This window comes from Megalobrama amblycephala, linkage group LG4 (genome assembly GCF_018812025.1).
Source record: "Megalobrama amblycephala isolate DHTTF-2021 linkage group LG4, ASM1881202v1, whole genome shotgun sequence".
Classification (NCBI taxonomy): Eukaryota; Metazoa; Chordata; class Actinopteri; order Cypriniformes; family Xenocyprididae; genus Megalobrama; species Megalobrama amblycephala.
The window spans coordinates 13,130,724-13,143,063 of record NC_063047.1 but is presented as its reverse complement, the minus strand read 5'-3'; the positions used below and the strand labels follow the sequence as shown (position 1 = coordinate 13,143,063).

The following is a 12,340-nucleotide window of genomic DNA, read 5'->3' as shown; positions in this document are numbered from 1 at the left end:
ACAGAAAATAAAAGACTATTTGTTTTCCTCCTGTATACTGTCCCCAATGGAAAGACATGTTACTCTTGTGATGACAAGAGCTGCTCAAACACAGTGAGCTGTTCAGGGAGTGAAGATAACTGCATTACAGCAACAGGTGCGAATGTGGAAAAGGAGGAAAAAGGTTTAATCATTTGATTGATACAGATCACATATACAGTAGCAATGTCCAGCTCAGACTAACCTTTGTTTTCCCACCTTTCACCAGGGACTGTTGGAGGCCAGTCATTCGTTGTAAAATGCTGTGTGTTTAAATACTTTTGTGATACCTTAACATTAGCTGCGATGTTGAGCAATGTTGTGTTCTCATGTTGTGAGGGGAACCTGTGTAACGGTGCTCAGAGTGTCACCCAGAGCTTCCTGTTCCTCTGCTGAGCTGCTCTCCTACTTCCTGCTGCACTGAATCTACTATGAGACATGCTGTACAGAGTTTATAACCTGTTTCTCTGCACCATCTTTGGAGTTCTGATAGAATGGACTTACTGCTTGGAATACTGCTAATTTTCTGTAATAAAATAATCACTCTTACAAAAAAAGTTCATTTCATTAAGTGTACTTAAATAAAGTTCAAGTTTATTTTTAAGTAAACTTTATGCAGTGAGTAAGGGAAGCTTTAACCCCTGTTTCATTTACAAGATAAAATGTTTCAAAGATCTTTGCTCCACATTCTATACCCTAAAATATAATAAAGTATGTAAAATGACTCAAGAGGATGGTTAAACCATCATTTTATTAAATCAATTGAATGCTACGAACATTCAGTTCGTAAGATGAGTTTGTCTTAATGACTCTGAAATATTTTATTAAAGACAACACAGAGGACATCTTGAGTGACAACCTAATCATCTCTCGCTCTCTCTTATAGACAACAGACTATTATATAAGTGTACAATAAGTATGAATGATCATCTTTATTCTGCAGAACACTAGAAGATATTTTAAAGAACGTTTGGATCCAAACAACATTGAACCAAACTAGCTTTAATTTTATGGACTCAAACATACACTTTTCATTTGTGTTCCATAAAAGAAAAAAGAAAAAAAGGTTTTGAATGATATGAGGGTGAGTAAATGATGGCATAATTTTCATTATGGGTGAACTATATCACTTTTGAAGTAGACTAGAGTATACATTCCTTGTAGTTTCCATATTTTACTGTAATTTAATCATCAACTGGCAGGTAAATTATTTAAGGTGAAGTTTCTGTTTCATTTCCTCATGAAGGCCCTCCCATCTGATAAGCTATAAAATGAGCACTGAAACAGGCACACTGTTACATTCTCCTCCTGATCAAAGATGGATCTGCACCTGTCAGTTTTTCTTCTGTTCGTTCTGTTCACTGCAGGTACAAAGTCAAACAGTGTTTGTAATGTTACTGAGTACAAATACAGATCACTGGATCTCTCTCAGGGTCTCTCTGTTTGATTACAGGACACTCTCTCAACTGTTATGAGTGTTTCAGTTACACGGGTTCTTGTGCAACTCAGAAGTTAAAAACATGTCCCAGTGGATTTTCCAAGTGCATCAGTTCATTTGCAGTAACACAAGTTGGTAAGTCAAGTATGATTTATTAAAATGTACTGTTATCTTTGACTGAAGATGCTGATATTATTTCCTGGTGCTGCGACAGAACTGCTGTTTTTAGTCACAGAATAATCTAGATTATGATTTGTATTTCAAAATTAGTTTGTGAGAAAAACTGCTAAATTGTGACATTTATAGTTAAACTGGTCTTTCTTGTACCTATCATATTTTAGGTGACATTAGTACAAAAGTGATTGTTAAAGATTGTGCTCCCGACTGTTCAAGTCTGTCCATGAACTTCGGCATCATAAAGACATCTGTTTCCTGCTGTAACACTGAACTGTGTAACGTCAAAGATGCTCCAGGTATTGAACTTCACTCATCATGTGCAAATCTTCTTTAAAGTCAACACTCATTTTACTTCCAAGGTCATTCAATCGGGAAGTGAAATAGAAGGTGTGGCTTGTCTGTCTTGAACTGATTTAAATGGAGCGGCTAAAGGTGTGTTGCTTATACAGAAAATAAGACACAGTAATACCTGTTTTCTTCCTGTAGATCCCAGCACTACTGTCCCCAATGGAAAGACATGTTACACTTGTGATGACAAGAGCTGCTCAAAAGTATTGAGCTGTACAGGGAGTGAAGATCGCTGCATTGCAGCAACAGGTGAGAATGTGGAATAGAATTTTTTTGGGTTTGTTTTGTTTAATCATCTTTCATTTTAAACATATGATACAGACCAGTGGCTTACTAAGTCATACCCAGGGCCATATGCTATGGGGGGCACCCTCAGTTGAAACAACGTTCAGCATAATTTGCCCAGGCCATATGCCAATAGCTTAGACTAACCTTTGTTTTCTTTTTCTTTACTTTCAACAGGGAATTATGGAGGCCAATCAGCTGTTGTAAAAGGCTGTGTCTCTAAATTTATTTGTGATGCCACAGCGTTGGTTCCTAATGTTCCTAATGTTGAGGGCATCGCGTGTTGTGAGGGGAACCTGTGTAACGGTGCTCAGAGTGTCACCCACAGCTTCCTGTTCCTCTGCTGTTCTCTGCTCTCCTACTTCCTGCTGCACTGAATCCACAAGATCTTTACATTCTCAAAATAGAGCTTGTGTTTCTTTGTACTACCTTGGGTGTCCTGATGTGATTTTTTTTTTTTTTTTTAGTCAGAAAAATATATTGCAATAATAAAATTATTTTATTGCATAAATAAATGATTTCATACTCTCTATTTGGGTGATTCTCACGAAACCATCCGTTTAAGCCAGGACTGGGCCTTAGTTAAAGCTGCAGTCCGTAAGTTTTGCCTCTTTGTCGCCATCTCTGTTTGAAACCTGCAATTGCAGTTATATGCGTAATTATTGTCTTTACGTGAGTTGTGCATCAGCACGACTCCTCAGTTCTGATGAATCTAATGTTTACTGTCAGTCACACACCGGTGTGGATACTGTACTTCATTTTAGTCTTGAAGTATGACCAACAGAAGAATTTTCACTGGAAAATAACATCTGAACAAGTAAGTAACATGTCTGCCACTTTTGTTCTGGCCAAGTGAGGGAAAGAAAAACATTACAGTAAACTGCTCTGCCAATGTTGATTAAATCTAATGATCACTTAGCTTGGATCACATCAAACTGTTCAAATTATTATTATTGTTATACTTTGTTCTCAAATTGTTAATGTTAACAACATCAGCATTGCGTGACTATGCNATGATCGAGGACTAATTTGCCAGAAATATGTTCAGTAGGTCAGACTCATGTATGGCTGAAGTAACATCAGAGTGAGGCAATGAGCATGTACAGAAAGTTCATGATTGAGGACTCTTGGGACAGAAATATGTTCAGTAGATCAGATATTGACTTCTGTCTGTCTGATCTAACAACAGAAGGAGCCAACGAGTCTGTATAGGAATTTCATCGTTGAGGACTTATTTGGCAGAAATTTGTTCAGTAGGTCAAAATGGGTTCATATATGGCTGAAGTAACATCAGAGTGAATCAATGAATATGAATTGAAAGTTCAAGATTGAATACTCCTGGGACAGAAATATGTTCATTTGGTCAAATATGGACCACTGTATGACTAATGTGATATCAGAAGGAGTCAGTAAGTAAATATAAAAAGTTCAAGATCGAGTAGTCTTTGGCCAGAAATATGTCTCTTAGGTCAAATATGCAATACTGTATGGCTTATCTAACATCAGATGGAGTCAATTAGTATGTATTGGAAGTTTATGATCGAGGACTAATTTGCCAGAAATATGTTAAACAGGTCAAACACGGACTTCTTTATAGCTGAATTTGTAATTTGTATAAACAGATCATGATCGAGGACTAAGTTGTCAGAAATATGTTCAGTAGGTCAAATGTGGCCTCGTGTATGGCTGAAGTAACATCAGAGTGAGGCAAAGAGCAAGAGTATAAAAAACTCTTGATCGAGGACTCTGAGGAAATGTTTTTTTTTAAGTAGGTCATGTGACTTCGAAAGCTTCAATGAATATGTATAAAAACTTCAATGATGAATACTCTTTGGCCATATACATTTTCAGTCGGTCAAATATGGACTAATATCTGGCTTGTCTAACATCAGATGGAGTCAATAATGTATGATGTATTATTAATATATGTATATGTTAGGTTTTTGCTCCTAATTCGTGCCTCATCCCAGACCTCTTATTTGGCAATTGAATGAGCAATCACTCAGCGCTGAGGGAGAATATAGTCTCATTTTATTGATAAGAAAAGAGAGAATATATAGAAAGAGTACAAGGGGTGTAGTATAGTTTCAGCCAATGAGAAAGAGAACCATATGTTAAGACATAGTATACAACTTTGACAGAGGAAAAAAAAAAAAGGAGCCTCAGTCCACATACTTTCAATGCTGAGACCAACATAAAATCTATCAATTGCCCCTTTTGGCAATAAAATTGCCACACCCAAGTCTCAGCATTACTTTTCTCATATCCAAATATAATCACTTTCTTTACTTTCAAAATCATAACATTCTTCAGCAAACATTTCCTTCATTTTCCTTCAAAATTATTAACATTTAACAGGTCTATTCATCAAAGCATATTGAGAGGATACAAAAGTATTCATAGCACGATTAATCAAAGCTCTAATAAATGGAATAATACAACAGATAATAAATGCCATAATTAATAGGATCACACCTATAGGAATCAAAGCAGATACAAGCATTTGTTGCCATCCTGTGAGCCATGCTAAGAACCTACTTTGATTATCAGTAACTTCTCGTTCTTGTAATTCTTGAGCAATTCTAGTCATATTTTTTAAACCCTCTGAAATTAAATGACCATCTGCATCATTCTCAGGGATATAAGTACAACAAGAGGTACCAACAATAACACAAACTCCTCCTCCTGCCGCGGTTAATTGATCTAAAACTAGCCTGTTTTGCAGGGCAGTTAAACGGAGCCCTCGGAGTTCCTGTTGAACACCAGCCAATGTGTCTCTTGTAGTATTGATAAATGAAATTAGCTCATATCTTGTAACCTCAACTTCAATTTGAAGACTAGAGACACCTATTCCTGGAAACACTGCTTCAAAGAATCTTTCAGTACCAGTCCAGAGTCGATGTTGCTTTGGTACTGGATTATCTCTACTCAAACTACTAGTTGAACCGCGGCTAGAGAGGGAGCGTTTCTTTTTCTGTTTTTGTTTTGTCATAACGTGAGGTTTGTGTGGTCTAATAACCATGGAATATTCTTCCAAAGTTACTAGAGCACATCTTCCACTCCAATCTTCTGGAAGAGTAGTGTAGACTTTATGTCCACACAGCCAAAACCAATCTTTGACAGCTCTAGTTCCCCGTGAAGCAGGAGCATATCTGTAGCAATTTTGACCTGGCACAAGTGCACAATATTTAGAACACACATCTTGAATAAAAGGATTAGCCCATCCATAAGCAATCATAGTAGATATAGGATGTGGTGTTCTTTTAGAACACTCAGTCATATTAGCTTTTGGATAATGCAAAATGCAACTCATACAACAAGACATATTTTCTATCTCACAATGATGGTATGTTCGATTACATTTACTTTTAGGAATTACCCCCAGTCTCACTGTTCCAGTTTCTCTTTCCATACATAACAGTGAGTCTGGAATAGAGCCAATGGTTGTCACTTTAGCATGTACTTGCGTTGCAAGCATCATTATTCTACTTTTTCCACAACTCCATATTGCACTTTTATTTGGAGCCATCATTCCAGTAATGCTAACAAAAATAGGGCATTCTAATTCTTCTTCTGTTCTTGGTGATTTAACCTCTACATGTGGTCCAGAAGCACTATGTGGCATTTTGGTGCAAACATAACAGTCACCTGTTTTTCCTTCAGATTTGGCAGTGTAGTTGGCTAATCTCCACCACATGTTAGCTGCGAAGGCATGTGGTTCTTCTTCATAATGTACCCAAGTTTCATTACCAGTGCTAACAGCAGCTTGTATGTGAATAAACACATTTGTCAGCACAACCAGGTAAAATGTCAATTTAGCAATCATGGCTAGAGAGCTTCAATGATAATTATTGCTGGTTTTAGATCTCTAGCAATCTCTTTCTTCTTCTCCTCGTTGAACGTCTTGGTTCACCTTCCTTCGGATCTTTCCTTGGCTCACTGGCTTCCTTCTCCTCATTGACCAGAACGTTCCCCTGGGATGGAGCTGCTTTCAGTCGACTGGCATGGATCCACTGCGGCTGGAAGTCAGTCAGCACTCCTGTTCTCGTCACAGCAATCACCGTGGCGGGCCCCAGATATTTCGGCTCACCCAGTTTTGTGGGCTTCAGACACTTTATCAGCACCTGTTGTCCTGGAACGAAAGGATGAGTGGGTTTTTCTGCAGGAAGAGGGAGAGAGAGAGACACATCACCATTGATGCTATTCAAAGTTTTAATTAGGGAATCCACATAATCTGTGATGATCACCTCCGTGTCACCTGTGGAAAAATTGCCAGCGCGACCTCTGACCCATGGGGTCGGGAAAGGTCTACCCATAAGGATTTCAAACGGAGACATCTTTGTTGTTGCTGATGGTGACATTCTAATTTCTGTCAATACGGCAGGCAGCAGATCAACCCAATTTCTGCCTGTATCAAGACACGCTTTATTAAGACGATCTTTGATAACCCTATTCATGTTCTCAACTTGTCCACTAGATGGAGCATGAAATGGTATATGTAATCTCCAGGTAATATTAAGCTCCTTGGCTAACAACTGCGTGACTTTGGAAGTGAACGGTGTTCCATTATCACTATCGATAACCATTGGTATAACAAAACGCGGTATAATGTCCTTAGCTAGAACTTTAACTACCGTCTGTGCATTTTCTTTTCCACACGGAAAAGCTTCAGGCCATTTAGAAAATCTGTCAACAATCACAAGCAAATATTTATTATTTCCGAATGGAAATATGGAAATTGGAATGGTAGCTCAGGATGTGGTAAAGCGTCATGTTTAGTTGCCTTGTGCTTGTTAGTTTGAGCACACACCAGACAAGCATCCAATATCAACAGAGTATTTCTTTGAATATTTGCTATGCAATAAGATCGATTCAACATTTGTATCACTTTCTTTTTTGACACATGTGATACACCATGATAATGTCTACATAGCATAACAATCGCAGATGCAGGTAATGCAAGTCTACCTGTTTGTCTCTCAAGATTCCAACTTGATCTGGTTTTACTTCATTGTCTGACCAGTAAGTCAAATCAGCTTGCGTAGGGTTAGCTTGTAATATTTTAATGTCCAAATCATTAGTCAATAATGAATTCATCATAGGCACATCTGTGCCCCTTTCGCTTACATGTGGACTTAACATTACTTCTTTAGCAGCCCATTTCGCTACTTCATCTACAAATCTATTTCCTTTGGCTTCATCTGTTTCTCCTGACGTATGTCCTGCTACTTTAATAACAGCGAGTTTTGATGGTTGTTGTGCTGCATTAATGAGCTACAATACTATGGTGAGCAATTGGCTTTCCATCTGAGGTTTTAAAATTTCTTTCTTCCCACAATTTAGCAAAATCATGTACTATGCTATACGCATATTTAGAGTCAGTGTATATATTCACACACTGATCTTTTGCCAATTGACAAGCTCTCGTTAAAGCAATTAATTCTGCAACTTGCGCTGACTTGTATGGCAAAGAGTATGCCTCAATTACACGATCAGGTAATTCAACAATAGCATACCCACACAAGTATACATTATCATTTGGCTTGAAACAGGATCCATCAATATACCAATTCTTCCCCTCCTCCAGGACAGATGTAGAAACATCTGGCCTGCAGGCAGTCGAAATCTGGATTCTGTCCAGGCACTCATGGTCATCACTCTCAAATTCACCTTGCGTCAGCAACCTGTGCAAATGTACAGTAGGGCCATGAATAACAGAAGTTGGCTTCAAAATCAAATTAGCAGTAGCTAATAATATAGCTTCATAGCCAGAGCGGCGTTGAGCAGTCATATGTTGAGTAGAAATATTACTCATAATGACTCCTACCTGATGAGAGGTATGCACTATCAATTTATGTGATAACACAATTTTTTCAGCATCTTGCACCATGATCGCCGTGGCAGCCACTGCACGCAAACAAGCAGGAAGTCCCCTGGCTACTGAATCAAGAGTTTTAGACAAATAAGCTATGGGACGAAAAGTACCCCCATGTTCCTGGGCCAGGATTGCGGCGGCTGTACCCCCACTTTCATGCACGTATAAGTGAAAGTCTTGAGAGTAATTTGGGAGGCCGAGTGCAGGAGGTTTCATGAGAGAGGATTTCAAATGTCTGAATGCTTGATCCATCTCAGCTGTCCATGTAATGTCCTCTGTGTCCCCCAGAGTAGCAGTTCGTAGGATTTTATCATACATGGAACAGTTGGGCACCCATATTCGGCAATAATTAACCAGTCCCAGGAAGCTTTGCATCTGCTTCTGTGTCGATGGGTGCTTGAAAGTAGCAATAGCTTTCACTCTGTCAGCAGACAATTGCACTTTGCCCTGTGACAGTTCATGTCCAAGGTACTCGACCCTCCTCTGTACCCACTGTAATTTCTCTCTTGATGCCTTGAAACCAGCCTCTGCAAAAATATTGCAGACAATTTTAGAGGCAGCAGCACACATGTCCTCAGTTGCTCCTGTGATGAGGATGTCATCTGCATATTGCAGCAGACAGGTGTTTGGAGGAAGTTTGGCATTTTTCAGAGTTGCGTGCACTACAGCAGAGAAAACAGCCGGAGAATCCCTGAACCCTTGTGGGAGTCTTGTCCACGTTAATTGTGAATTTTCCAAGGTAAAAGCAAACAATGGCTGTGTTTGGCGATCAACAGGAATGCTGAAGAAGGCACTGGAAATATCCAGAACTGTAAAAAATGAATGTTCAGAAGGAATAGAATTAATTATAGTTTGCACATCAGGTACAATAGGAGACAATGGTGTTACCAACTCATTAACTTTTCTCAAATCTTGAGTTAAACGCCATTTGCTTTCTTAATTGGATTAATTGGTGTATTATAAGGTGAATGAGTGTGCACCAGGATGCCTTGAGCCAGTAATTTATCAATAACAGGAAGAATACCCTCCACCTTTTCTTTTGAGAGGGGGTACTGTTTCTGATACACAGGCTTGTCTGTTATTAGCTTAGCAACATAGGGCTGGACATCAATGAATCCTGCGTCATCCTTATGGGCTGCCCACAACTTGGGGTTGACGCCCTCAATTTCCTGTTTGAGCTCAGTTGCAGAATCATCCTCAAGGAGAGCATTTCCTGTATCAACAGTGAGAGAAAAGGCTGCAGGAAAAATAAGTTGTAGAGAGTCAGCATTAAAATTAAGTTGAATACCTAATTTATGTAAGAGATCGCGTCCCAGAAGAGAAAATGGGGAATTCGGTATTATCGAAAAAGCATGCATTTTAAACAATGATGGGATATCATTAGAAGTAACCGGAAATGTTGGTGTCATTTCACATCTCACAGGTACACCATTGATTCCCACAGAGTTACATGTTTTCCTGTAATCGAGCCCTCATAGACAAGAGAGGATAACGATGACATCGACGCCCCCGTATCTATGAGAAAAACATAGGGTTTATGGTCAACATTTAATTCAATAAATGGCAAAACAGTTGACACATTCGGATAACTCAAAGAAATCAATGAAAAATTATCAGAAGAGGGCTCAGTCGAACTCAGTCATTGTTGCCAGGAAATTGGATACACTGGATTTTGTCTGTCAGTCTTTGCAGAAGGGAGCGCAAGTGGGGGCTTTTGCTTCAAGCCACCACCAGAGCCCTTCTTCTTCTGCTTTTCTGACCTCTGCCTCAAATCCCAAGCCTTTTTCCTACAGTCACGTTCCAGATGTCCTGGCTTGCCACAGTAAAAACAGCGTCTCACATTTCCAAATTGTTGTGGACGAGGATTCACAGCAGCATTCACTTGAAGCATTGCAGGAGTTTTGCCCCTGGAGACATCAAAAGCTCCAGCAGAGGAAAGCTCACGCAAGCGTCGTCCCAATTCATCAACAGAAATGGTAGTAATATTCGGAGTTGTTATACGAATTAACTGCGCAGTGTCTTTGTTCATATTATTTAGGAACGTATTTAAGAACAATGGACAATTTTGTTCAATAGGAATCGCAGATTCCTCAACCCATGCATGTTTAAATCTGTTAAAGAATGCAACAGGGCTTTCACCAGTTCTCTGTTTGGTATTGGCTGCATGCGAGATGTCTTGTTTAGCAGAAGACACTTTTAACAAAAAGGCAGTCAATTGCTTGAAAAAATCTTTAAGTTTACCTGAGCTGGCCCAAATCCAATCATATTCCTCTTCTTCATCCTCCGAATCAGTAATTAGAAGCACTCGTGAAGGTTTAGACAAATCAAGGGGCTTCAAATCTCCAGCTTTCTGAGATACAACACGACGAACAGGCAGTGTATCGTAGATGGGGTTTAAGTAATAAACTTCTTCAATCATTTCCTCCTCTGTGATTTCCGCAGGCAGTGTTTTAGTCAAAATAAAATGATAATCTCGTCCCGTCAATTGACTGTAGGCAGTTAACCGTTGCAGCACTGCCACAAATTGATGTGGTGACTTAGCCGGATCAGGCAGATCTTTGCAAATAGCCACTGCCTCCGTAACACTCAGAGGAGTAATTTTGTAACCATCTGGAAGCTGTACAAACGGAAAAACTTCAGTTGTGGACGGCAACTGCGGATACAATCGATTGGTCAAGGGCTTTGGAATTTCAGCAGAAACAACACATTCATATGGGGGAAGAGACGCATCAGGTTTCAGCTGAGACTGAGAGAGAGAGCTGTCTTGTTTTTTCAACTCTGGACCCTTATCCCAATAAGTTTTCATCTTCATCCAAACTTTATACGCATCTTTCATATAATCAATTGGCCATCCTGGGTCACCCCAAGAACAAAGATCATATCTTTTGCAGCACGCATATCTTTATCTTTAAAAGAACCATCGCGGGGAAACGGATCTAATTGTATTTTCCCTTCTGACCATCCCGCGAGATTAGAGAGATAGGGTTCTGTAAAAAACGCTTTATTATTGCGATTCATGAAATCCCTCGGGGTTTCCCCCATCAACGGTCGACTAATCGTTTCACCCATTTAAAACAGCCAACAAAGATCTCTCCTTTGCTTAAAAGAAAAGCCTTACAATTTCAGAAAATGGCCAAACAAAATACAAATTAAAGTCTGCAGCTTTATATTAACCTTTTAGTATTTTTGGCAAAAAGAAACATTTTAAATTCAGTATTATTCATTCAACCGCCAACAAGGACCTGAGGATATCACCATGAAATGGACTAAGAGAGAGAGAAAAATTTTCAACTCAAACTCATCTATTCCCTTCCCACGTATATAATCCGTGAGGATAACACCAAAAAATGAAAGGGTGATCAATCCTCTTTCACTCTTCCCGCATTTATCTAAATACGACGATATCCACTTTTAACAAATATGAAAAAGTGCGGCACAAAAATACAAGGATCAATTTCTCAACAGACAGTAAGATGCACTTAAGCATTTTATTTCTTACCTGTCTGGAGAAATCCCGACGAGCCCCCAAATTGTTAGGTTTTTGCTCCTAATTCGTGCCTCATCCCAGACCTCTTATTTGGCAATTGAATGAGCAATCACTCAGCGCTGAGGGAGAATATAGTCTCATTTTATTGATAAGAAAAGAGAGAATATATAGAAAGAGTACAAGGGGTGTAGTATAGTTTCAGCCAATGAGAAAGAGAATACATCATATAGCTGATGGTATAGGAATGTGATACATATGGAAAAACAAGTCTAAATATGGTCATCTACTGGTCAGGTACCCATGAGGTCCCTTAGCATCCCAAGGACCTTCTCCTAAGCAGGGACCATTCCCTGTTTCACATTCACTCCTAGTAGAGCCTTATATGGAAATGGTTCTGGTACATAGAAAACCATATGTTAAGACATAGTATACAACTTTGACAGAGGAAAAAAAAAAGGAGCCTCAGTCCACATACTTTCAATGCTGAGACCAACATAAAATCTATCAGTATAGGAAGTTCATGATCGAGGACTAATTTGCCAGAAATATGTTCAGCAGGTTCTAATATGGACATCTGTGGGTGAATTAACAACAGGAGTCAATAGTAATGTATGAAATGTTCAAAAGTTCAAAGTGAAAGTTCAAGACTGAATATTTTTTGGCCATAAATATATCCTTTAGGTCAAATATGCAAAACTCTATGGCTGACGTA

At 39.1% G+C, this 12,340-nt stretch overlaps 2 protein-coding genes across 4 annotated transcripts; one reads left to right on the top strand and one right to left on the bottom strand.

Moving 5' to 3' along the window:
- Window positions 1-1,254: 1,254 nt before the first annotated feature.
- Window positions 1,255-3,267, top strand: LOC125266078 (urokinase plasminogen activator surface receptor-like). The gene is made up of 5 exons (XM_048186548.1): window positions 1,255-1,385; window positions 1,472-1,591; window positions 1,798-1,929; window positions 2,120-2,230; window positions 2,444-3,267. Exons 1-5 carry the CDS (start codon window positions 1,337-1,339, stop codon window positions 2,641-2,643), a joined length of 612 nt encoding a protein of 203 aa, XP_048042505.1. The 5' UTR covers window positions 1,255-1,336; the 3' UTR covers window positions 2,644-3,267.
- A 1,008-nt stretch (window positions 3,268-4,275) lies between these two features.
- LOC125266710 (ERV-BabFcenv provirus ancestral Env polyprotein-like) lies at window positions 4,276-12,128 on the bottom strand. 3 transcript variants are annotated; one of them, XM_048187620.1, is made up of 2 exons: window positions 7,834-8,347; window positions 4,276-6,425 (listed from the first exon to the last, which is right to left on the bottom strand). In XM_048187620.1, the coding sequence occupies exon 2, from the start codon at window positions 6,090-6,092 to the stop codon at window positions 4,611-4,613; it is 1,482 nt and encodes a 493-aa protein (XP_048043577.1). In that variant the 5' UTR covers window positions 6,093-6,425; window positions 7,834-8,347; the 3' UTR covers window positions 4,276-4,610. The 3 variants fall into 2 exon arrangements, with proteins under 3 accessions (XP_048043578.1, XP_048043577.1, XP_048043579.1); XM_048187621.1 differs by lacking the exon at window positions 7,834-8,347 and adding an exon at window positions 11,641-12,128.
- Between the last annotated feature and the right edge of the window lie 212 nt (window positions 12,129-12,340).